The sequence below is a fragment of the Anolis carolinensis genome, chromosome 1 (assembly GCF_035594765.1).
Source record: "Anolis carolinensis isolate JA03-04 chromosome 1, rAnoCar3.1.pri, whole genome shotgun sequence".
NCBI classification, from domain to species: domain Eukaryota; kingdom Metazoa; phylum Chordata; class Lepidosauria; order Squamata; family Dactyloidae; genus Anolis; species Anolis carolinensis.
The window spans coordinates 278,608,381-278,636,373 of NC_085841.1; the positions used below are offsets into that span (position 1 = coordinate 278,608,381).

Here is a 27,993-nt window from a genome sequence, read left to right on the forward strand (position 1 = left end):
GAAGTCAAATTAAACATCTGTTTGTAAAACAAACCAGAGTGCCTCTGACAGCTGTGGTGGAATGGCAAATGTTCTACAGCTGCCAGGCTCCTAAATTAACCATGATTTTCATTTACAAACAGCAAATAACAAGGAAATGATGGAGCCCTTTTTCCCACTCTGCCTTTCCACTGCTTGCAATGCAGATGAGTGAAGGATTCATTCAAGAGTGGATCAAAAAAGACAGAACTTTAAAGGCTAGAGCCTGTTCCCATTAAAATCAACTTAAACACTCCCTTCAGTGCGATTCAGCTCATAAATCAGATCTTAGCACTAGATAATTCAGGAAATTTATCTTACTCTTTCACATTGACTCTCTGTGTTATTTTCCTTCTGGATATTCTAAGACCAAGACAGGTAGAATTGTTCACCTCCAGGGATATTAAGAGCTTTTCTACAAACATTAAAGCATGTCAATCTAATGGGGAAAGAATGTAAGTGCCAGTCATGAAATAAACAATAATAATATGTTTCCACTTTCTTCCTATAGGCATACAGAATTTATTTGGGCAATAGCATTGGTAATATGAAATTCTACAAACTTTCCCAATTTATGATACAATTGAGTGGAATGATCTTCTGAGTAAGCTCCACTGAGCTAGACTTGAGATGTGTAACAGTGTGATGGAACCCTTCAGCAATTTTGATTCCTTTTAAAAGGGAAACTTCTCTGTAGGCCTACTTTCTAATATCACAGGTTCTTCATACTCCACATGCATTTCAGAGGCATTTAGATCAGGAAACTCATGGTACTTCAGAAGTTGTTGGACTGCATCTCCCATCAGCCCTATCAAGAATAGTCAATTGAGAGTTAATGTGAATTGCAGTCTAAGGGCACATCTACACTGACCCTTAGGTTGCATGGGCTCCAGATCAGCTCTATGGAGGCAAAACATTGCAAGAATCTGATCTGGGACAACATGGGCAAGGACATCTTAACATAAAGTTGCTCAGTGTTAACTGGAACATAACTGGCCACAACTGTCCTCACTGCCTTTCCATGTTCCCTGGGCTTGGATGGCCTGGTGACGCATGATGACAGTTACTGTCCTCTCCTGTCTGTGTTATGGTACTCTCCAGTCATGTCATGGATCCTATCTGTTGGCCTTTGCCTGCAGTGACATTGGCTGGGACAATTGGGGAAGGAACGAAAAGAGGAGGAGGGATTCTACAGGAGATGACTGACAGATAGAGATAACTGCAATAAGGAGGATGAGAGGGACCGTAACAGTGGCTGTCCACGTTTAGCACTTCTGAGTGGCGAAGACTCCCTCCCAGTTCTGCAGAGGCTGAAAGCGTGCCTATCTGACCCATCTTGGTGCCAATCCAGTATATGCCGATTAATGTAGATCCATTCCAAGAGCATCTAGAGAACAATCCTCTTCTCATTCAAAATTTAGGAGGTCAGCTCAACATCATTTTGACTAAGCATTTCCAAACTTCTACTAATAACGTAAATATTCCTCTGCTGGATTCTATTAGTAAAGCCCAACTATATGATCCAGAAATCAATCACAGTCCTCACACCTCTATTGCTTATATATCTAGAAACTACATTTTTATATATAGCCTTTTGGTCATGAAAGTCCTTGTTCTGTCTTCAAATGAAAGTTCTCAAACATCTTACATATAGTTTGCTTACTTCTTGTCTTCAACCACACAGAATCATGGCTAAATAAGAAACGTGCGGACTTAATCGGCCTGCTCAATAAGACCTTCTCTGTTAGAAAATGGGGACATAAAAGAAGAATAAAGTGAAAGCAAGCTGTGAGCAGCTTGTGAGATTTGGAACTGAGGACCCAAGTTCAAATCTCTGCGTGGCTGTTGCCACTTTAATGTGAACTTCATGCCAGAAAATAAGTCACAGCACACAGTCTCCCTCCAGTTGCAAACATTAACATCTACCAATGGAGGAAAAAGATATTTTGGTTTACTGACAATCTGACACGTGGAGTCAGATTTATTAGAGTGTGGCCCTACTCCCTCAGTTCATCTTAAATAAGTGTTCCAGTAGCTGCTTGGTTAGATTAAATGTACGCCAGTGAATCTCTCAAGCATTTGATAACAAATATATTCAGTGTGTAATCATGAGAAGTGGTTTATGATGCAAGTACTCTACCTGATTTACCTCTACTTGGAAAACAATAAATAAAGTAAGGAAACTTGCCTTTCTTGCTTTTAAAATGGGTGACTACATCCTCTATAAAGCATAGCAGAATTACTAACAAAAGCAAGACAAAATCACAATGGAACACTTTCAACAGCAATGTAAAAATGGTGTGATGTTACATAACATTTTGAACTTTTTATATATTCAAGGAAGAGTAGTGACTCTCAATATAAGTGAGTGTTTTTAATTTATCTGTACCATATTTTGAGGTTTCTTTTCCCCTCCCTTCAAAATGAATCAATTTCCAGCCATGCCTGGAATTCATAGAAGTCAGTATCTATTTTTAAAAGATGTGTGGAAAATTAGAAGATTTGTGGTCTCTGGGTTCTTTTTGGGGGGGGGAGGGAGGGGGGAAATGGTATTAGAGCCCCACAACCTTCTCTTCACTTTAAACCTGAAACCTTTTCTCATTAAGGAATCAAAAACAGGAGCTTGTATTCCTAGGATAGAAATTAAGATACAATAAATAGATATCGATCTGCTCATGTTTTGATATACAGTAGAGTCTCACGTATCCAACATAAATGGGCCGGCAGAACGTTGGATAAGCAAATATGTTGGATAATAAGGAGGGATTAAGGAAAAGCTATTAAACATCAAATTAAGTTATGATTTTACAAATTAAGCACCAAAACATCATGTTATACAACAAATTTGACAGAAAAAGTAGTTCAATATGCAGTAATACTAAGTAGTAATTACTGTATTTACGAATTTAGCACCAAAATATCACCATGTATTGAAAACATTGACTACAAAAATGCGTTGGATAATCCAGAACGTTGGATAAGCGAGTGTTGGATAAGTGAGACTCTACTGTAGCATGCAAATGTGTGCTGATCTTTAGTTTGAATGTTCCTCTTTCTGGAAGTTTTTGTTATTTTTAAAAATGGAGAGAATTTTTCACTATTTTACAGAAGTCCTCCAGGTCATTCGTACGTCCGACCAAGGCATAGGGTGGCAACCTGTGCTTGATGGGGTTGCACTCCCCCTGAAGGCGCAGGTCCGCAGGTTGGGGGTCCTCCTGGACTCGGCACTGATACTTGATGCCCAGGTGTCGGCTGTGGCTGGGAGGGCCTTTGCACAATTAAAACTTGTGCGCCAGCTGCGACCGTACCTTGAGAAGTCAGATCTGACCATGGTGGTCCATGCCTTAGTTACCTCTAGACTGGATTATTGCAATGCGCTCTAGGTGGGGCTCCCTTTGAAGATGGCCCGGAAATTGCAACTAGTACAACGCTCGGCAGCCAGGTTTCTAACTGGAGCAAATTACAGGGCGCGTTCCACTCCCCTGTTTAAGGAGCTCCATTGGCTGCCGTTTATTTTCCGAGCCCAATTCAAGGTGCAGGTTATTACCTACAAAGCCCTGAACGGTTTGGGACCCACCTACCTTCGTGACCGCATTCGTGACCCTATGAACCTGCACGATCTCTTCGCTCGTTTGGGGAGGCCCTCCTCTCGATCCCACCACCCTCGCAGTCACGGTTGATGGGGAGAAGGTAGAGGGCTTTCTCTGCTGCGGCCCCTCATCTCTGGAACTCGCTCCCCAAGGAGATCAGGCATGCCCCTACCCTCCTCACTTTTTGGAAGAGCCTGAAAACTTGGCTCTTCCAACAGGCCTTTGGTGACTGATCTCCACAGTAGGATTAACCTGTTGCCATCCAGAAATAGTCCCTTGTGTACGCCTTCCCCAGCACGTTAATGGGAATGATAGCTTGGGTACCCCCCCCCCCCCCCCGAAGATACTGATATAATTTGCACTTTCGGCTCAGTATCTTTTGGAGCCAACCCAAAATTTTATCATTATATTTGTATGTGATTTTATGACCTGTTTTATTGTTTTATTGTTGTTGATGATTCATTTGTTTTATTGCTTTGTTTTTATATTGTTGATGTTCGGTCTTGGCCCCATGTAAGCCGCCCCAAGTCCCTTCGGGGAGATGGGGCAGGGTATAAAAATAAAATTATTATTATTATTATTATTATTATTATTATTATTATTATTATTATTATTATTATTTTCCACTATTTTACAGAAGGTCTAAACACCAACATATTATAATGTTTTCTTTGTACCAAGTGCATTTACCATTATGTTTCTTTGAGACTGGGAGGGCTTCCATGCTTGAGTGGGGCCTTTCACTTTGGTTTCCTCTAACCACTACATTGTGCTGGCTCTAGCTGAATTACTCATTGCTTGAAAAGTAATACTTGTAGATAGCATATTATTACCATATTACCTTTTGAAAATGAGGAAACTAAAAATGCCCAAATATTCCTCAAATCATTTGGGAAACCAGAGTAGTGAATATTATTTGTAATAGCAGACAATGGAGGTCATTTATTAAGGCCCTATCAACAACATAACTAAGGCCCCATCAATAATGCCATTATAATGAAGATTGAACTACATTATATGGTGAGTGCAGACTCAAATAATAAATGCAGGTTAACTGCATTGAAAGGGATTATATGCACCCTATAATGCACAATGTTATGCTGCAATCTGGGAAAGCAGCTTGAAAGTATCTGGATAAGAATTAAGGGAACCAGGGTGTCCACTACAGACCTCCGAGCCAGGATGAAAAACTCGATGAAGCCTTCTGTCAGAAGTTGACCAAACAGGCTCAAAAAAGAAATATAGTAGTCATGAGCGATTCCAACTATTCTGACATTTGCTAGAAAACAAACTTGACTAAGAGTACAAAGTCCAACAAATTCCTCACTTGCCTTGCAGACAATTTTATGGTCCAGAAGGTAGAAGGTAGAAGAGGATTGGCTACTCTCGATCTCATCCTAAAAAATGCAGAAGACCTGATCAATGCAGTTGAAGTGGTTGGATCCTTAGGGGCAAGTGACAAGTCAAACTTGCATTCTGGACTTTAGGAGAGCTGACTACCAAAAATGAAGGAAATACTGACCGGCATGGACACCAATATTAAAAGACAAGGGAGTTAAGGATGGATGGGAGTTTTTTAAAAGTGAAATACTCAAGGCGCAATTGAAAACTGCCACCAAAGAATAAAAATAAGACAAGTGCAAAGAAACAAAATGGATGTCCAAAGCACTTCTAACTGGGCTAAGACTTAAAAGAGACATGCACAAACAGTGGAAAAGTGGGGAAATCACCACAGAAGAATTCAAATGAATTACCAACTCCTGTAGGGAAAAGGTTCACAAGGCTAAAGCACAAAATGAGCTCAGGCTTGCCAGCGACATTAAAAACAATAAAAAGGGCTTCTTTGCTTATGTCAGTAGAAAAGGGATGAACAAAGAGTTCCTCAGGCCTCTGCAATGAGTAGATGGGGTAATGCTGAAAGGGGATAAGGAAAAAGCAGGACTACTTAATGCATTTTTGCCTCAGTTTTCTCACAAAAAGAAAGGCATCCTCAACCTCAGCAACATGACATGGACAAGGATTAGGAGAAATCCAACCCCAAATAGGGAAACAGGTTGTTCAGGAATGCCTGACCACTCTAAACTAATTCAGATCCTCATGACCGGACCAACTATATCCAAGAGTATTGAACGAACTAACAGAAGTCATTTCAGAACCACTGGCAATCATCTTTGAGAGTTCTTGGAGAGCAGGACAAGTTCCAGCAGATTGGAAAAGGGCAAATGTAGTCCCTATCTTCAAGAAGGGAAAAAAGGACGACCCAAACAATTACCGTCCAGTCAGCCTTACGTCAATACCAGGCAAGATTCTGGAAAACATCATTAAGGAAGTGGTCTGCAAACACTTAGAAACGAATGCAGTCATTGCTAATAGTCAACATGGATTTATCAAAAATAAGTCATGCCAGACTAATCTGATCTCTTTTTTCGATAGTTACCAGCTGGGTCAACACAGGAAACACTGTGGATGCAGTGTATCTAGATTTCAGTAAGGCCTTTGACAAGGTCCCCCATGACCTTCTGGCAAACACACTAGTCAAATGTAGGCTATGGTTAGGTGGATCTGTAATTGGTTAAGTGAATGAAGTCAGAGGGTGCTCATCTATGCTTCCTTTTCATCCTGGAAAAAAGTGACAAGTGGGGTGTCTCAGGGTTCCGTCCTGGGCCCGGTTCTGTTCAACATCTTTATTCATGACTTAGATGAAGGGTTAGAAGGCATGATCACCAGTTTGCTGATGACACCAAATTGGGAGGGATAGTCAATACTCTAAAAGGCAGGAGCAGAATTCAAAATGATTTTACCATATTAGCAAGATGGGCCAAAATGAACAAAATGAAGTTCAGCAGAGAAAAATGCACTTAGACAGAAAAAATGAAATGGGGGAGCCTAGCTCAATAGCAGTACATGTGAAAAAGATTTTGGAGTCTTCGTGGACATGTCATGCAGCAGCTAAAAAAAGGTAATAGGATTTTGTCTAGATTCAAGTCATGCTACCCCTCTATTCTGCCTTGGTCAGACCACATCTGGAATACTGTGTCCAATTCTGGATACCGCAATTGAAGGGAGATGTTAACAAGCTGGAATGTGTTCAGAGGAGAGCAACTGAAATGATCAAGAGCCTGGAGAACAAACCCTATGAGGAGCAGCTTCAAGAGCTGGGCATGTTTAGCCTGCAGAAAATAAGGCTGATAGAAGACATGATGGCCATGTATCAATATGTAAGAAGTCATAGGGAGGAAGCAGGAAGCTTGTTTTTTGCTGCCCTGGAGACTAGGAAAGGAAAGAACTTCCTAACTGTGAGAGCTGTTCAGCAGTGGAATCCTCTGCCCTGAACCATGGTGGAGTCCTCTTCTTTGGAAACTTTTAAACAGAGGCTAGATGGCCATCTATCGAGGGTGCTTTGAATGTGATTTTTCTGCTTCTTGCAGGGGGTTGGACTGGATGGCTCACAATGTCTCTTTTAACTCTATGATGCAGTTCAATCAGCATTATAATGGCAATGGGAGTAGATCAACAGTCTTCCAGTGAGCAGAGATGGTGGCAGGATGGACTTGCTGAGTCTCCTCTCAGCAAGCCACTGGTTTTGATGGTTGGGTAGAGCTTTCAGCTCCCCTCTCCCTGCGGATTGATTCAGGGAGGGATGCTAGCCTCGGAGCAGTGGCCATAGATCTCTAGGAGTGTTCTTTTTAAAAAGGGCACCCTATTGAAGGTCCGACAGAGCTGCGGGGGCCTGTGAACTGCATGCGAGGAAGAGGGTGCAAATCCACATTTACCACCAGCCCGGCTCATTTTAAAGAAAAAGAAACGAGAATAAGAAAAAGCCACTGTTGAGGTGGTAGGAGAACTGTACGTTTTCCATAGAAATTCCTTTCAAATAGTGGGACTGATCTGGTGTAATGCATGGAAAACGCTGGCAGAAAAAAGGGTTTCCATCGCTAATCCAAGCTGAAGCTGAGACTAATTGACTGTTAAAAAATAACTGAGATAAAAACATATAATTTCCAACCTAGTAAAATAAGAGAAAATACAATTGGTCATAGCAAGACAAGAAGAAGTAAAGGCAAAGCGACAAATTCTGCTGACCTTGGGGGCCATATTGTTGTGTCTATGTCCCCTCTTCTTCATAAACAACTAAGCGACGCTGGCAGAGAATGCACAAAAGAAACGGAAACAGGAACAGGAACAGGGATGCCTTTGGATTATGTACAAGAAGGCGGAAGTTGAAAGAGACCCTGCAAGACACCATAACAAGAAGGGCGGAAGGTGGGATACCATCATAGAAGAAAAGGATAGCAGGAAGGACCCAAAAGCCGAGTGCACAACCATAGAGTACAAACTGCCGGCGGATTTTGAAAGAGCCGGACAGCACAGGAAACCATAGAGAAATAGCACTCCAGAGCGTCCACATAAAAACAATATATAGAGTGGAATAAAACAAAATAAAAGGACAATAAGGATTAAACAGAGGGAAAAGAAAGGTATGGACACGAAATAAAGAGAGCAGCCTACAACTGAGAAGGGACAACAAGAGAGGCAACGGCGACAGACTAGACGAGGCGATGAGACAACGAAGAGGCAGAATGACGGAACAGCATTTTTTCAGGAAGGGACAGGGGACAAAGCCTGAATCAAGGACAGTGTGAAAGTTAGAAAATAAGCAGAGAAAGGACTGGATTAAAGATAACTAACAGAAATATTTTAGAAGACATATAGAGGAACAGTAAAATTTAAAGGCCACCAACATTTTTTCCTTTTCCTCCTCCCTCCTCCTTTTCAAAACAAGAATCAGGACTTAAATAAACAATCAAAGTAAGGAACTGGTAGAAAGAAACAAAATTAGATTTTACAGATTTCCCACTACTTTCCACTCCTCAATATTTGGGTTTTTTTGAGGGGGAGGGTTGACAATGGCTGTTGTCAAGTTTAAACTAGATAAAGACATTGCTAAAGGGCTAGTTAGGAGACCATCAATGACGGAGGAGACTGACATGAAAGAATTATTAAAGGAAATTCAGAAACTTTCAGAGAAGCAAGATAACTTTCAAAAGGAACAAAAAGAGATCCATCAGGAAATGTTAAAAATGAAAAAAGAAATTAAGGAGGACATTAACCTATTCAAGAATGAGATGAGACTTAGGCACGAAGAAATATTAGATCTAAAAATAGCTAATACTAAACTTGAAAAAAACACAAAATAAACTTCAGACAAAGGTGGAAGGATTGGAGAACAAAACTTCCAAGATAGAAAAAATTGAACAGATGCAAGAGAGAGAATTCAACAAAAAGAAATGTAATACCAATTATGCCTCAAAATCATACAAGAAGAAAATGAAAATATTAGACAAATAACAACAAATATCCTTGAAAATTTACTTCAAAGACCACCACAGGAAATGGAGAATGAGATAGATAGAATCTTCCAAATTCAGACCAATTATGCCAAGAAACATAGTAGCAAGGGATGTAAGAGTACATCTGGTCAAGAAAGGAGTCAGGGATGAAATACTAATCCAAAACAGCTGACAACCAACATACTATAAAGAAGCGAAGGTAATAATCCTAAATGAATTCCCTCTTGCCATGCTCAATAGAAGAAGAAATTATTTCTTTTTGACTGATGAATTGAAAAAAAAAAAGAACAATCAGATTTCGCTGGGGAAAAACAGAGGGAATTATGGTGACTTATAATAATGAAAAATTCTGGCTTACCTCGGAAGAGAAAGCTAAGGATTTTTATAAAAATCTGAAAAAGGAAAAGACTGAGGAAACACCAGAGACATTGGCAATGAAAGGCAAAAAAACGAAAAGGGCCAGCTATCACTCTCCAGACCCTGATGCAAAAGACGGCTCAGAATCAATGGATATGGGCAACGATGACGACAACGACAAATTACCAACAAAGAAAACAAGCAAAATGATTCCTGAATTTCTGCAACAACTAAGATGTTACTCTAATAATGTCAACGGGTTAAATTAATCCAATAAAAGGAAAGCAATTATGAATAAAATAAAAAAGGGAACTATGACATTATTGTGCTACAGGAAACAAACATCTAGCAAAGACATGTTTCACATCTAACTAACTGTCAATTGGGAAAGGAATTGTTTTCGGCTGATCAGAAAAAGAAAAAGGGAGTAGTTATGTACATCAATAGTAATATCCCTGCTGAATTAAAATTTAAAGATTTGGAGGATGGGATGGTCACAGTAGAAATCACAATTAAAAACCATAAAATACTAATTTGTAACATTTACGCACCCAATGGCCCAAAAACTCAATTTATAAATAATTATAGAGAAGAAATTATTAAAACAGAAATTGAATACATATTGATATTTGGAGACTTTAATGGAGTTTTGGAACCAAACGTGGACAAAACCACCCAAAGGAGACAATGCAAAAAAGACACTACCAGATCTTTACCAAAAATGTTCATATCACTGAAAGAGGAACTTGACCTACAGGATGTATTGAGATTTTAAAATCTGATTAAGATTATACATTTTATTCACATCGTCACCTATCCTGGTCAAGAATAAACATGATTTGGGCAACAAAAACTCTCATTACAAAAATTTGCAAAGCAGCCATTCTCCCCAGGGACATGTCTGATCACTGTCTGCTAGAAATTATAATGAATTAAAGAAGAAATAAACCCAAATGGAGATTGGATGAAAACTTGATCAAATCAGAAGTAGATAATATTAAGAAAAACCTGGTATTAACGAGATACTTTTTAAATTTAAATGACAATCTGGAAACAAAAGAATCAGTGGTGTGGGATGCATACAAGGCAGTGATCTGGTGTCATTTAATACAGCAAAAAGCAAGAGAAAACAGAAAGAAATATCAGAAGATACAAGATATAAAAAGGACAATTGAGAAGAAAGAACAATTCTTTAAGAAAAATCCTAAAAGTTTGGAAACAATTAAAAACATGAAAGACTAGAATAAACAGAGAAACGATATTGAATTAGAACAAACTGCAAAGACATAAAAATTCATTAAGCAAAATAATTTTGAAAATGCTAATAAACCAGGGACTTGGTTGGCCAGGAAAATGAGAAAGAAAAAACAAAAACAATATATAACAAAAATTATCTATGATAACAAAGACCTAACATCAGATAAAGAAATCTTAGAGGCATTTCATAAATTGTATACCCAATTATACTCAAAAGAGGTAACGGATTCAAACAAAATAATTCAATTTCTGGGGGAGCGAAAACTTGGGAAAATTTCAGATTCTCTGAGGGAAATACTTAAAATATTCCAGAGGATGAAATAAAGAAGGTAATTAAAACATTAAAACCAAATAAAGCTCCTGGCCTGGACGGCTTTACAGCCACCTTTTATAAGACAATGCAGGAAGAAATCACCAAATTCTTAAAAAGAGTGATGAACAATGTTTTGCATAACAATTTCAAGACTCGTGGAGAGATGCGGATATCAGTACTATTCATAAATATAAAATGGATAAAACTGATGTAAGAAATTATCGTCCGATTTCTCTCCTAAATACGTATTATAAAATATTCACAACCATACAAGTGAATAGATTCAAAGAGTTTTTAAATAAGTGGATCAGGGAATATCAAAGGGAATTTCTTCCAGGAAGGAAAATGAGTGACAATATGAGATGTATTCTTGACTGTATCCAATACTATGATAGAAACCATCAAAAAGAAGTAGCGTTCCTTGCTTTGGACATGGAAAAAGCCTTTGACAACCTAAATTGGGTTTTTTACAAATTACTTTGTAAAGAGATCGATATACGTTTTCAATTTATGAATGCAGTGAATTCTATTTATGAACAACAAAGAGCAAAAATTGTGATCAATGGTCAATATACAGAAAATATCAAAATTGGTAAAGGAACACGACAGGGCTGTCCCCTTTCACCGCTAATCTTTATCTTTGCTTTAGAGACTCTACTACAAAGTATCAACCAAGATAATTCACTAAAAGGAATCAAAATTTCAAAAAAGGAATTTAAATTAAGGGCTTTTGCTGATGATATCATATGTATTATTCAAGAACCAAGATCTCAGATACAAAATTGGAAAAAATAGATGAATTTGGCAATCTCGCAGGTCTTCACATAAATGGAAAGAAGACAAAAATATTAACTAAGAATATGACAAAAAGTAATCAAGAGAAGCTTCAAGAAAAAACAGGAATTACAGTCACCGCGAAAATTAAATATTTGGGACTATGGTTAAAAGCAAGAAATGTGCAACTGTTAGAGAACAACTACTATCCAAAATGGAGAGAAATTAGGAACGACTTACAAAAATGGAAGAATTTAAATATATTGCTATTGGGGAGAATTGCACTAGTTAAAATGAATGTGTTACCTAAAATTTTATATCTATTTCAAAATTTGCCAATAGTTAAGAATTTCAAATTTTTTAGGGAATGGAACAAACATCTTTCAAAGTGTATCTGGAAGGGCAAAAAATGCAAATCAAATATGTGGTCATGACGGACTCAAAAAATATGGGAGGTTTTGGGTTACCAAATTTGCAATTATATTTCAAAGCTTGTGCGCTGTCCTGGGTTAAAGATTTGACAACCTTAAACAAAGAACATATATTAGGACTAGAAGGATTCAACTTAAGAAGAGGATGGCACGCGTACTTTTGGTATGATAAAAGGAAAATAGAAAGAAATTTTGGCAATCATTTTTAAGGTCAGCCCTAATAAAGGTATGGGAAAAATATAATCATATTTTTATGAAAAGACTCCAATGTGGATTTCGCCCCTGGAAACAAATCATTGCAAAGTTCTATGCTGGTCAAATTGGCCCAGATACAAAGAAATCTTGGGAAAAAAGAATGGTGAATACCAATTAAAAAGCCAATTGGAGGTAAAACAAAAATTTGAAAATGTCTCATGGTTTCAATATACTCGAATAAAAAAACAATTCATGAAAGATAAGAAAATTGGATTTAATGCGACAGAAAATTTCTGGGATAAGCTCTTACAAAATAAAAAAAATACTAGAATTTATAACGAACTTTTAGAATGGTCAACTGAAACAGAAGAGGTTAAAAATGTATGATTAAATGGGTAAGGAATTTTGGACGTTCAATTAAATTAGAGGAATGGGAGCAAATGTGGGGGGAAAATTAAAATATGCATACGCAATGGACCTAAGAGAGAACTGGATGAAAATGTTCCACAGGTTGTACATCACTCCAAAAAAAGAAAAAGAAAGAAATCATGTATAAAGACTCCCATAATACCTGTTGGAAATGTGAATATCAGATTGGTTCATCGGTCAAGTAAAGAAACCACTAAATTTTGGAAAGTAATTCACTCAGAAACTCAAAAAATACTTTAAAAGACATTTCCATTCAAACAAGAATACTATCTGCTTGGACTAACAGACACGGAAACTAAATATAGTAGGAATGAAGATATTTTATTCACATATAGAACACACAGTAGCCAGAATTACATTTGCTAAACAATGGAAACAAAAAGAGACCCCATCTAGGGAACAATGGTTGGATAAAATTTATGAAATCTATGAAATGGATAGATTAACTTATTTGTTAAAAGAGAATAAAGGAAAACCAATAAAGAAAACGGACTGGACACATTTCAACAATTATTGGATGGTGAATAAGGAGAGTCCATAGGGGGACCTGGTTACTTGAATGAACAAAGTGCATCGGAATAGACTATAACAATTCACACATCAGTAACGGACAATGATTAGCCCACGAAGGAAAGGAAGGAAGACCAAACAAATTTTTCCCTTGCCCTTTTTCCTCTTCTTACCTATTTCCCCCCTCCCCTTCCTACCCTCAGAGCACACCCCCTCCCCTCCTGGACCTTTTCCATACCTTATGACTTTCCCTTCAATTTTATTATGTGCCCTTTTTAAAAATAAATAAAAAATTAGAATTATAATGACAGTGTAGATGAGGCCTTAGTTACTGTTTTAAAGAAGCAATATTGCTTTGTCTTTGTTACTCTTCCAAATTAACACACTGCAGATTACTTTCAAGGTTTGACATAATATGATTAGCAATGCTTGACTGATACAATTGCACCTCAAATATGGAAAATCTGTATGATTATTTGACTTTCAAATGATGCATCTTCATGAGGGAAAGATACTTTTTTCAATAAAGAAATATTATCTATGAGAGCTGCATATCAAAGCAGGGATACAAATAAACCAGAAGAAGAATGTTTTATGCTGAAAAATAACAAATTCCGCACTTCGTCTGAAAAAAGAATAAAACATTTACTTGGTTAATTCAACATGGGCTCTGTCTTTGTCATGATAATCCTCGTCCTCTCTTGATGTTATTGTAACATTACTTTGACAGCACTTGAAAATAAATTATGGCTAGTATAATCAAAGTCTCATAGTTTTGTCGGTAGTTGGCAGTAATAATTAAGTAAAATACATATAACTATAGTTAATTATACAAGAAATGACAGAATCAATAAGCTGTAAGCCTCCTATCACACTTACTTATAAGACTAATGAACAGCTAATTTACAAAATCAATATAAAAATACCAGAAAAAAATAACAAATAGAATAAAACAAGAACAGCCCAAAATTACACATCCCCCCTTTCACTTTCTAATTATAAAATGAATGATACTCTTCGTAAATATGTAAAAAAAATACTGTAGTATTAAAATACTGTAGTTCTAAAATCAAACCAAACCAAAATGTTAAAAATGGGGTTAAACTATTTCTTGGCACAGTGTCTTAATATGTGTGATATCTTTTCTGGTTCAAGACAAGACACTTTGTGGGTAGTCTTTACATGGGAGCAAGCCCCTATACCCAAATAAACATACAGAAGCTATGTATTATATTTTTGGCCACTAGTAAAACATGAGAATTACAAAGAAAAGATATTGTGAGCATTTCACAGAAATTCCAGCCAAATCAGTCTTCTTTCCATGATGTTCACAGAATTTGTGAAGTTCCCCTTTCTCCCATTTGATTTTGCTGGTTTAATAATATTTAAGTCCTGGCTAGAGCTTGGAAATGTTACTTTTTGAAACAGCATCCAGAAACCCCCCTGTTAACATGACCATTACCTATGCAGATTGGGGATTGCAGCATTTGAGTCCAAAAAAATTAATTTGGCCACAAACTCACTGATGGAGGTAAAGGTTGTAGGCTGGAATATCTGGAAGGCCAAAGTTCTCCACTCCTGTCATGCAAATATATGTTAACTTCCCACATGCTAATGCCTCTCAGGGGTCGAGAGATATTGAAATTACTTGACCCCTGAGGGCATTTTACCCCTTTTAAAAATTATAAACAATTACTTTCAGAGTTTACTTGCTCTCTAATATCCCCAAACACCTTCCAAGGGGCATGATGGCATTTTGAGATGATACCCTCCACCAGCACTTTAGGCCAAGGAGAGGCATTTTAAATCTCTGGGTCATTTCCTGTTGTAAAAGATCCCTGCTCTCCTATGCCTAAAATGGCTATGGAACACTGCAAATCATGGAAGAAATTTCCCCCATAAAGGCCAACAACTGATTTGTGGGGAGTAGAGTGGGAGATGTAATCCTCCAAGGGCTTCTGGAGTCTAATACAATCCCCTATCCTAAAACAGATTTTTAAAGTAATTCAATGAGTAATAACAGCCATATTGTTAAGCAGAAACACAAGAAAAATACTGGAAGCCAACCAGTGGAAAGCAATACTTGCTTGTATTCCTAACTAGTGCTATTCAGAGACACATGTCCTCCAGGATGTAAGGATAGATAGATAGATAGATAGATAGATAGATAGATAGATAGATAGATAGATAGTAGGGTTGGGCAAAAAATTTGAATCCTTCTGATATCGTATCCAATTTGTATGTTTTGTCACTTTTGAACTGTGTTTAGAAAAAGGTTATCCTGTTGTATGTATTCCACGGTATCGAACCCTTGATTGCCAATTTTTCGAATGGTGTCGAATATTTCAGAGGGGGCAAGCATTTGCAAAGGGCTCCTAGACTACTTGACTGCTTATGGGGCGCTTTAATACGCTTTGCAGAACGAGCGGGGAGAGGTCTGGGTGTGCTGGAGTGCTTGGCTGCTTGCAATGGGGCGCTTTAATCCGCTTTGCAAAACGAGCGGGGAGAGGTCTGGGTGTGCTGGAGTGCTTGGCTGCTTGCAATGGGGCGCTTTAATCCGCTTTGCAGAACGAGCGGGGAGGGGTCTGGGTGTGCTGGAGTGCTTGGCTGCTTGCAATGGGGTGCTTTAATCCGCTTTGTAGAACGAGCGGGGAGGGGTCTGGGTGTGCTGGAGTGCTTGGCTGCTTGCAATGGGCCGCTTTAATCCGCTTTGGAGAACGAGCGGGGAGAGGTCTGGGTGTGCTGGAGTGCTTGGCTGCTTGCAATGGGGCGCTTTAATCCGCTTTGCAGAACGAGCGGGGAGAGGTCTGGGTGTGCTGGAGTGCTTGGCTGCTTGCAATGGGCCGCTTTAATCCGCTTTGGAGAACGAGCGGGGAGAGGTCTGGGTGTGCTGGAGTGCTTGGCTGCTTGCAATGGGGCGCTTTAATCCGCTTTGGAGAACAAGCGGGGAGAGGTCTGGGTGTGCTGGAGTGCTTGGCTGCTTGCAATGGGCCGCTTTAATCCGCTTTGCAGAACGAGCGGGGAGAGGTCTGGGTGTGCTGGAGTGCTTGGCTGCTTGCAATGGGCCGCTTTAATCCGCTTTGGAGAACGAGCGGGGAGAGGTCTGGGTGTGCTGGAGTGCTTGGCTGCTTGCAATGGGCCGCTTTAATCCTCTTTGGAGAATGAGCGGGGAGAGGTCTGGGTGTGCTGGAGTGCTTGGCTGCTTGCAATGGGCCGCTTTAATCCTCTTTGGAGAACGAGCGGGGAGAGGTCTGGGTGTGCTGGAGTGTTTGGCTGCTTGCAATGGGGCGCTTTAATCCGCTTTGCAGAACGAGCGGGGAGGGGTCTGGGTGTGCTGGAGTGCTTGGCTGCTTGCAATGGGCCGCTTTAATCCGCTTTGGAGAACGAGCGGGGAGAGGTCTGGGTGTGCTGGAGTGCTTGGCTGCTTGCAATGGGGCGCTTTAATCCGCTTTGGAGAACGAGCGGGGAGAGGTCTGGGTGTGCTGGAGTGCTTGGCTGCTTGCAATGGGGCACTTTAATCCGCTTTGCAGAACGAGCGGAGAGAGGTCTGGGTGTGCTGGAGTGCTTGGCTGCTTGCAATGGGCCGCTTTAACCCGCTTTGCAGAACGAGCGGGGAGAGGTCTGGGTGTGCTGGAGTGCTTGGCTGCTTGCAATGGGCCGCTTTAATCCGCTTTGGAGAACGAGCGGGGAGAGGTCTGGGTGTGCTGGAGAGCTTGGCTGCTTGCAATGGGCCGCTTTAATCCTCTTTGGAGAACGAGCGGGGAGAGGTCTGGGTGTGCTGGAGTGCTTGGCTGCTTGCAATGGGGCGCTTTAATCCGCTTTGGAGAACGAGCGGGGAGAAGTCTGGGTGTGCTGGAGTGCTTGGCTGCTTGCAATGGGGCGCTTTAATCCGCTTTGCAGAATGAGCGGGGAGAGGTCTGGGTGTGCTGGAGTGCTTGGCTGCTTGCTATTGGGGCGCTTTAAACCTATATCCCAGGATCTAGTTTCAGATTATCTGATTTAAACTGGATTATATGAGTTCTCTCTGCAGACAATCTGGGATAAGAAGAAAAGTGATGGATCTGGACCAAGCTTGGCACACACCAGCTGTGAATCCTAGGGGGGTTTTGGATGGTTGACCCAAGACTTTTGGGAATTGTAGTTCACCCATACATTTTCTCATGGGAGCATTCATAAAAAAAAGAGAGAGAGAGAGAGACACCATGGTGTAATGTAGTGCAGGGGTTCATAGTCCCTCAGACTGTTGAGGGGCCAGACTGTGGTGAAATAGTCCAAAATTAGGATTGTTGTTGTTGTGTGCCTTCAAGTCATTTCAGACTTAAGTCAACCCTAAGTGTAAAGTTTAGGACAGGGGCCAGGTCAATGGCATTGGAGGGCCGCATCTGGCCAACGGCCCTTAGTTTGGGGACTCCTGGTGTAGTGCATTATGGTTTCCTGAGTCCACCAATTTAACAAAGTTTCAGCCACAAAAACAAAGTTTCTGAAGTAGAACAATGACTTTCAAAGTAAAGACAACCCAATGAAACAGGAAATAAGACTTCCAAACCAGGAACAGATTTCTGTAAAATGGTTTATTATAAAAGCTATAAAAATTCGCCAAAAACCAGAGGATAAGGGAAATGTTCTGAATTTTCACGAGCTATCAGTGTTAAATGTGTTCTATCACTGTACCAAGTTTGAAGAAGATAGCTCAAAAAATGAGGGCGGGAGAGACCTGCAAAGTCTCCCCCCGCTGTTTTTTTTGGCCACTGCGCATGCGTCCGCCATTAACGAATTACTTTTGAAATTAACGAATTTTCATTAAATTTTGAAATTTTTGAGGGGCAAAATTCGGAAATGACATCAGAAACGAAACGCTAGCACCCCCTACTTTTGAAGCGAGTTTAGAATCAATTTTTTCATGGATCGCTCAAGCCTAATAGATAGATTTAAAGTGATGGCCATCTGTTTCTCCACTGTCATTCAGTACGGACAATGAATTCCATAGTTTATGTTCTCCCTATAGCTTGTCCAGAATTTAGGATAGCTTAGATCTTTCAAATACCACTGCTTTCACAATAAACTGCTGTGTGTGTTTTTTTAAGCTTTATTTTTCTTGGTTTCATTATAGCTTTTATAGATGCTATAACAATTGAAAAAATGGTGCCTGGTATTTATATGCATTTAAGTGGGAGTGAAACAATGACAGGAAGAGGAAAGGGGAGAGCCTGACTTTAAACCCTGTGATTTCAACAAGCTCAAAGCATTATATTTTTGTGTGGTGGGGGATAGGGGAATGCAAATGATGTTAACTTGGTGCCAAAAGCAAAATAATAATTGGTATGTACTGTGCTGCCCCCACACAACAACATGGTGCTGTATTATATTCTTAATCATTGACTACAAAAAGACATAATGAATGTAGCTATTTGTGTTTGATAGGTGCCATTCTGTTCAATTATACACATCAGGTTCTCTCCTGACTCCAGAAAACATGGATATTTTATTAAGTTTTTTCATGCATCATATAAAGGATAGCTAAAGGATTATTGTATTGCCAATCTTCTAAGGAAATCTCTCCAGTGTTGCAATTCAACCTTTGTTAATGCTTCCTGGCAAGCAGTTGGCTATTCTGGTGAAATAAAATATTTTACTGCCACATGCATTGAAACACAAAGCAAACTCAATGATTGTCCCCTCAAGCAAGTAATCTCAGAACAATTTGCTCATGTTGTGTTTTCTGCAGCCAGGATTTTTCATTTACAGGTGGTAGTACATGCCTACCAAAGATCCACATTCCTTGGCTGTTGTATAGCCATCATTAAAAGCACCACTTGGGTTACCAGGTCAGGGTTATCCTGGATCCTGAGATATGAGGGCCAAATCTTAAGACCTAGAGTTAAGCACCCTTCCCATTATATTACAGAGGCAGACCTTGGTAAGGTAATAAGGGTACTGTTCCATTATCTGGGCAGACTCCAAAAGGGGTCAGAGACAGAGAAGGATAGCTCATTTTATTGGGGGAGGGAGTTGAAGGAGGAAAATTATTTCTCCCATTTTCGCTGGTATTCCCCTTCCCCACTTCCCATTTCATAAATGAAGGTTGTTTCCACGAAGGGGACATGGGTGAAGGGCATAACAGGAAAACCGGGAGACATGGTTTAAACTCATTCAAATCACCCTCCACCCTGTAAAATGGACTATCCTTCTCTCTCTAGCACCCCCTTAATAGGTTTAACCTTACAAGGGGCAGACCCTAGTAATAAAATTGAGCATCAAATTGAACACATAAAGCATCAAACACAATTATGCATAGTATGCCATTCAAATTAAACATTAAGTCTTTTTAATACTTACATACACACACACACACACATTTTAACGCAGCATTTTCATTCTAAGATTCTTCCCTCTTGCCATGAGCATGGGGAAGAAGAGAGACCTAAGCATAATGGTATCATAAAATATAACATATTCTTGAGGTTTTAACAATGCATTTCATTCATAAAGTTACTTACTTCAAAATTACACAGCCTGTACCCAAAGCAGGTGCCGTCCAGAATACTTGAATACGTGTCCTCCTTCTTGGTGTGCTCTCAGTCACAGCTACGGGGCAGTTGCTCATGAACTGTGTTTCCTCCTCATCTATTATCTAAAGAAAGATGAAGCAACGTTTCATAAGATTTGTCAAATGCAGCTACAGAGAATATAGATATAAAGAAGCCTGAAAGAACTGGGCACTACACAAAATTATATCCCAAATATATATCAAGAACATTATGTGCATTATAAAAATTATGGATAGTCAAATCAGACCACCAAATTATAGATGGACTATAATTTTGCTCTCACCAGTGGAAGAAGATTATGTCTGAAAAACATGAGGGCCTCAATTAGATTCTGAATGTCCACTTAAAAAAGCTCTTTGCAGATAATGCTACAAGGTTTGTATCCTTAGCACACTGAGTTAGAGGTTGGACAACCCATTGGACTTGCATAAAATTTCACAGTTTTAGAGTAATGGTCAGTTCTGTGGAGAAGCTTTCCAGCCTATCTTAGCAAAATCAACCAACCTCTGATAAGTACACTATGTAAGCATATTACCACAGATAATGTGCATTATCATATTATGATTGTGACCCTGTGTTTTTCCCGTGACTGAGACCCAAAGTGGCTCACAACCTAAAAGGCAATACAATTAAAAACATACAAAACATAAATATTAAAATAGAATGACATTATTTATCATTATTTCAATTACTTTTAAAACAATTCAATAAAAAGCTGTTGAAAACAGTTCTACCAAAACAATACAGCACACTTAGACTATTCCTTTTTAAAAAATAAATCTATTTTAAAAGAATCGCCGAAACAGAGAGTTGGACGGGGCCTATGGGATCAATGCAGCTAGATCACCTCCAGCATCTTTCAGATGACATCCAGAGAAGAACATCGCTATGCACTTGATTTCATTGACAAACCACTCTCACTCTCACTAGAAGTTTCTTCTAATGTTCAGTTCAAATCTGCTCTCCTGTAACATAAACCATTAGATCTAGTTCTACCATCTGAGGCAGCAGAGAATAAACCAGCACCCTCCCCTTGTGGCAGCCCTTGGGGGTATTTAAAGAGTATAATCGCGTCACTTCTTAGTCTTCTCTTCATCAGGCTGAACAATTCCAATTCCTTTAACCTCTCCTCATATTTTGTTCTCTATCTTATCATCCTTGTTGCCATTCTTTGAACATATTCTAACTTGTCTATATCCTTCTTAAAATAAGGCACTCAGAACGGAATGCAGTACTCCAAATAAAACCTAATTAACACAGAATACAATAAGATTATTATTTATCTTGACTTGGGAATAATGCTTCCCTAAATGCAGCCTAACATACTACTTGCCTCCCCAGTCAAGTATGTACAACCTTCAACCAGGCTGAAGTAAATGAAAGATACATCCCTAGAGAAACATAGGACAGAACCACAGAAAGTAAACTGGACCATGCAGACAAGATTCATCCTAATATGTATATGAGAACAGTACAAGCAAATTTCTAACAAGTTGCTAACAGACACATCCCCCTGATATCCCTGAACTGGCAAGCTATAGTATAAACCAGAAGTTCTTAAACTATGCTCTACAGAGCCTTTAGGGCTCTGCAAAACAGTCAGGGGCTCTGTGCTTCCTCCTTCTCCCCTTCCAAGCATGTGGTGGCAAGGAAGGAAACACTGGTTGGCTGGTTTAAAGTTTGGAATTTTGACGTTTTAAATTTCCTGACCCTTAGACCTGATGTGTTTGTGCAGGACTGTGTCCCTCTTCTTATGAGCTGGTCATTGACCGTAATAAAGTGAACTTGAACTTAGTTACTCCCCCACCATGAAAGCAGAAGAAACACATGCCATTAGAAGCATCTGATGCCGAAAGTGGGGCAGTGAAGATGGGGAGGGCTCCATTGGCAGTGGCAATGGAAGGGGGATGTGGGGTGAACCCAAGAGAGCAGAAGCGCCGGTGCCAGTGGGGCTCCCCTAGCATACAGGGTCAGGGCCCACGGGTGCAGAGGCACCACCTCCAGGCCCCGTGGGGGGGTTAGCCCAGGGCCAGCTGCAGGGCACTTTCCAGAGTGAGCAGGTCCTTGCTCACCAAAGACTCGATTGAGAAGCAGCGCTTGAACCCTGCCACTGCCATCATTGAGGGCTGGATCGTTCTGAGGCTGGTAACCCCAGCCGTGAACTTCTCTTTCCTTTCCCTTCTTTCCCTTCCCTTCCCCTTCCTCTTCCCTTCCTTCCCCTTCTCCTTCTTCCCTCCATCCTTTCCTTCCCCTTCCTTCCTCTCCTTCCTTGCCATGCAGATCTGCCTCTCCCATCCACACCTTCCTTGCTTGCAGTATCTTTTTCCTGCATGGAAGAAGAGGGCTGGACTGGATGGCCCCTGGGGTCTTCCACTGAAATACTGTTAACTTTATGTTGGTTAAAATTGTTCTTCATTTTAAAAGTTTGTCTTGTTCTTTCTTACTTTCTTTTGCACTACAAACGAGATTATGTACTGTGCATAAAAATGTGTTTTTTTTTCAATTAGTTCACACAAACCTTCTCCATCCATCTGCCACTAGCCCAGCCTGTCTGTCAAATTTTAAAATGCAATGCGGCCCCTTGTGTCCAAAAGTTTGCCCATGACTGATAAATATAATATAATATAATATAATATAATATAATATAATATAATATAATATAATATAATATAATACAATACAATACAATACAATACAATACTATACAATACAATACAATACAATACAATACAATACAATACAATACATATAGCGTTTCTTGGGGCTCCATGAGAAACATTTCCTTCAGATTTGTCTATGTATTCATATCTTAGCTGATCTAAACAAAGCAATTAGGGAGAAAGAAAAAGTTAAATCAAGTGCAGAAAAAGGAGGCAATAAACTATTAAAAAGAAAGCTAATCTTTAATACATTCAAGATTTAAAGTTAAAGTTCACATTCACTAACTCCAAGGAGAAAATAACAAAGTGTATTTACCCTATATATTCTGCAAGAAGTAGGAATATCTCCTACTTCTTGCAGAATATATAGGGTAAATACACTTTGTCATATCGGCAAGAACAGCACAAGGTCCAGAGTAATACTTCATCAAACTGCACCATAAAATTCTACATAAATTCAAAGTGCTATCAAGCCACCATTGAGATATTCTCATACATTACAGTTTCATCAAGCTACGGTACAATTGTCTTCCAGATACCAATGGCTAGGTCAAGGTGTATAAATCTTCCTTCTTTCATAGAGCTATTTATGGTAAACACAAAGGGGGGGGATGTTATGATTGAGCCTCGTGGCTCTGTTACTGACAGGCGTGGGCGTAAGACTCCTCGAGAGTCAGATACTCTCGAGGAGCGAGAGAGAAGAAGACTGCGAGACATATTTGCAGCACCATCTGATGAAGAGTCTTTCGAGGGGTTTACGGAGAGAATGGAGGAGGGGCAGGTTAGCTCGGAGGAGGATGAGATGGATTGGACTCGGGTAAGGGAGGAATTGGGTGCCACTGGCCATGATGGGGCAGAAGATGAATGGGGACCTTCAGGATCAGATCCATGGCTTAGCTGGAGGGATGGGACGGGATCCACAGCTGGAGATGCTGTTGGGCGTAGTCAGAGGTGTTCCAGCTCTGACGAGGAAAGTGATGAGGAAACGCCCGGGTTAAGGAGGACAGCTGACAGTGATGAAGATTTGTAACTGGCATAAAATGGGGCTTGGGAGCAATTGCAAATTGCGTTGGGCAAGGTAATCTGGGCAAACGCTTGGGATCCGTGTGTGTGTGGGACGCTTCCCTGAAGACTTGTGTGCTTTCCTGTGCTGAGACGTAAGTTGATTGGAATCCAGGGTCAGACGGCGGGAGGGATTGTGTGGGCATTTGTTTGTGCAAACCTGTGCTTACTCTTATTAGCTTGACCTTCCGTCGTCTTCCTGACGGACGCCATCTCCTGCTTTGAATACCCGGACTGAACTGACCACGGCTTGGCTTCATCCCCTTCTTGGACTTGGGAAAACTACAAACGTCTGCTTCTGGCTTTGAACTACGGAACGGAACTGGTCTACTCTACTGTTGCATTCCCTGGCTGATTTGTTCGTGCTGGAAGATCCTGTCTGCTGTGTGTGTGTGGGAGCGACGCAAGTTACTGTAAACACTGTGTTGGCAGCAGAGAGGAATCTGCTGCCAATTAGTTGCATTCTTTGTATCTTTTGTTCTTGGCTCTCGTTTTGTTTATATTCAGGCTGAAGCAAGCAGTTTGTTTTTTACCCGGATTAAACTCCGGTTTAATCCGGTTTATCTTTTGAACATTTATTTTGCCCCTTTTTGCTCCTAAAGGCAAATACTGCCTGGCCCTTGTGTTTTACGGGCTTGTTTTGAGTTCTGTAACCTAATAAACTCTGTTACTTTGAATCTCGTGGCGTTCTGTCCTTGACAGATTGCCCAACGCCATAAAAAGTTTATTGCAGCAATAAACCCGTCAGGAAGACGATGGATGAATTAAGGGCCAAGTTTGACCAACTGCAAACGGCTTTTACCGTAAGCCAAACAGCTTTTGCTGTGAAAGGACATGTTTTGACTCCTGAACGCTTTGACGGAACCAGGTGCAAGTTGCCAACCTTTTTGGCACAAGTGGAGCTTTATTTTTCTCAGCTCAGCGTTCATGCTTTTCCTACAGACACTAGTAAGGTGGCCTTTATTTTGAGTTTGTTGACCGGTTCCGCAGGACAATGGGCCACTAATTTAATTTTGGGCAATGACCCAGTCAAGGACAATTTGAATGATTTCAAAAAGTTGTTAATTGATACTTTTGGGGATCCTCTCCGCACAGAGAATGCTGGGTGGGCTTTGTATCGGTTAAAACAGGGAAAGGGGACTGTTTTGGATTACTTAAATAAGTTTAACATGTATCGCCACCAGCTGGATTGGGGGGAAAATGCATTCATGCTTTTATTTACTGCTGGGTTAAGTGATATGCTCCAGGATGAATTAGCACGCTTGGAGCCGGCTGAAAGTTGGGACGCCTTAGTTGCCAAGGTGCTGCGCTTAGACGCAAGGTTCGAGGCTCGTAAACACTCAAAAGCAATGTGTGCGCCATCTATGCATGTAACCAGGGCACCTGTGGTGATGGGGGAAGAGCCTATGGAGCTTGGGGTCTTTAAAAAGCTGTCTACCGAGGAAAAGAGCCGTAGGAGGCAGCTGGGCTTGTGTTTGTACTGTGGGAATGCTGGGCATTTTGCCAAAAAATGTAATGTGAAACCTTCCCAGCTTTCGGGAAAAGGCCAGCCCTAGTGCGACGTGAGTCCAACGCACTAGGGCTCCTCAAGCAGTCAACTGAGGGGAGGAAGCATGTTTTCGTACCCATTACATTATCTGTTGGGGGAAGGGAACTTGTTTCTACTTTGGCACTGCTGGACTCAGGGGCTACGGTCTCTTATGTAGATATTGAGTTTGCTAAGAAGCATGGCATTCCTAGAGTGCGCAAGGCATGCGACGTGTGGGTGGAAGGAGCAGATGGGAGACTGCTGGAGACTGGGGTGGTTAACCATGAAACCTCAGCAGTAACGTGGGAGGTGCAGGGAGTAACGGGAACGTTTGTGTGGGATATTACAAGCTTGCCTAGATATGATGTGATCCTGGGGATGGATTGGCTAGCTGTAGTAAACCCACAAGTAGATTGGGCTACACGTAAGGTGATCTTAAAGAGGCAGGATTGTTGCACTCTAAATGTTACTCACTTTGATATGGAAGGAGTGCCTGCTGAGTATGGGGAGTTCTCTGATGTATTTTGTAAAAGGGATGCGGACAAATTACCACCGCACAGGCCTTATGATTGCGCCATCAAGTTGGCAGAAGGTGCGAAATTGCCAGCAGGGAGGCTATATGCCTTGACTGTACCGGAAAGGCAAGCTTTGCGGGAGTTTCTAGATGAAAATTTAGCCAATGGGTTTATTCGCCCATCTAGTTCTCCAACTGCGGCACCAGTATTCTTTGTAGCCAAAAAGACTGGGGAACTTAGGCTGGTCTGCGACTATCGGATCCTAAACAAATACACCATTCGGGATAGGTACCCACTACCCTTAATCTCGGAACTGTTATCAAGGGTGCAAGGGGCTAAGGTCTTTACCAAGCTTGACCTGCGGGGGGCCTATAACTTAATCCGTATACGGGAAGGGGATGAGTGGAAGACGGCATTTAATACGTGCTTCGGATGCCACGAGTTCCGAGTCATGCCTTTTGGGCTTTGTAATGCTCCCGCGGTCTTCCAGAGGTTCATGAACGATGTGTTTAGGGACCTAATTGACCAATTTTTAGTGATTTATTTGGATGATATCTTGATTTTTTCTAAGGACGAGAAAGAACACCGTCAACATGTCAAGCAGGTTCTGCACCGTCTGCGGGCTAATGGGCTCTTCGCCAAGGCTTCCAAGTGCGTCTTTCATGTGCCTGAAGTGGAGTTCCTAGGTCATGTAGTGTCAGGTAGGGAACTTAAGATGGACCCACATAAGGTTGACGCCGTCAACTCATGGCAAGAGCTAAAGACTAAGAAGGATGTACAAAGGTTCTTAGGTTTCGCTAATTACTACCGGGAATTTATTCCGAACTTTGCAAAGCTCACGGTACCTTTGACGCAGCTTCTGCGCAAGAAACAGCCATTTGTGTGGGGGCGGGAAGCTCACGAGGCGTTTCTACGACTTAAGTCTAGTTTTCAATCGGACAACATACTAACCCATCCTGATGTTGACAAACCGTTCGTGGTAGAAGCGGACGCTTCTAGCTACGCGTTGGGGGCTGTATTGTCTCAGAAGGATTCCTCAGGGACCTTGCGTCCCTGTGGATTTTACTCGCGGCAACTAACACCCTTCGAGCAGAACTATACCATATGGGAGAAGGAGTTGTTGGCGATTAAGGTGGCGTTTGAGGTGTGGCGGCACTGGCTTGAAGGGGCACGGCACCAGATCGTGGTCAGGTCTGATCACAAGAACTTAGAGCACTTGCAAACAGCAAAGAAGTTAAACCAGCGTCAAATCCGCTGGGCTTTGTTTTTCTCCAGGTTTAACTTCAAGGTGCAGTTCGTGGAGGGGAAGGCAAATTTGCGGGCCGATGCTTTATCCCGCAAGCCGGAATTTAAGACCAATGAGCAGGTAGTATGTCAGACCATCTTGCCTACTGCCTCTCTGTGTGTTGTAGATAATGAGCTTGGGTTACATGACCAGATCCTTGAGGCTCAGAAGGATGATGTGTGGACTCAGGAGCAACTGATGCTGCTCTCTGCAGGTAACCGTACCATACTGCCGCATCTCCAGGATCAAGACGGGGTATTGGTGCGTAGGGGGCAGGTTTACGTACCAGTGGGGGCCCTCAGGTTGGAGGTGATTAGAGCCCACCATGACGAACCCATGGCTGGGCACTTTGGCAGGTTCAAGACCGTACAGCTTATCACCAGGAGCTACTGGTGGCCAAAGATGCGGCAAGACATTCTGCGCTTTTGTGACAGCTGCGCCGTTTGTCAGCAGAGTAAGACGCCTGTTGGGCGCCCTAGAGGGTTGTTATCGTCTTTACCTGTTCCGGAGAGGCCATGGCAAATCATTTCCATGGATTTTATTTCAGATTTGCCTAAGTCTGGGGGTTATACTTGTATTTGGGTGGTGGTGGATTTATTTAGTAAACTGGCTCATTTTATTCCTTGTTCAACCATTCCGGCGGCCCCTACGTTGGCCTTACTATTTACAAAGCACATCTATCGTTTGCACGGAGCACCCGAGGTGATTATTTCAGATAGGGCTCCGCAATTTGTGTCACGCTTTTGGAAACACTTCCATGAGTGTTTGGGGACTAAGTTAAACGTGTCTTCAGCCTTCCATCCGCAAACGGATGGACAGTCGGAACGGGTTAATGGGCTCTTAGAGCAGTATTTGCGTTGTTTTTGTTTAGATCAACCCACGGCTTGGGTAAAGTGGTTACCGGTGGCGGAATTTGCTTACAACAATGCGGTGCACACGTCTAGTCAGCATACGCCATTTGAGCTTACTTATGGTTTTCACCCACGGGGAGGTGTGGCGCCGTCGACCAATGTGGTCTCTTCGGACCCTGTGTACCGCTCTACGGAAATGGCTGCATTGCACGATGTTGCCCGTCGCTTACTGTTGGAAGCTAAGGCAACGCAGAAGACTCAGGCTGACCGCCACAGGCAGGCAGGGGAGGAGTTGGAAGAAGGGGATTTGGTGTGGTTA

The 27,993-nt window shown here is 41.2% G+C and overlaps 1 protein-coding gene across 2 annotated transcripts in view; it reads right to left on the minus strand.

Moving 5' to 3' along the window:
• Positions 1-27,993, minus strand: part of spon1 (spondin 1) — a 426,626-nt gene that overhangs the window by 291,581 nt on the left and 107,052 nt on the right. For both annotated transcript variants that reach the window (XM_062967755.1, XM_062967754.1), the window contains exon 3: positions 19,723-19,856. In XM_062967755.1, the coding sequence (XP_062823825.1) occupies positions 19,723-19,856 (134 nt within the window). The remainder of the gene's footprint in view (positions 1-19,722; positions 19,857-27,993) is intronic.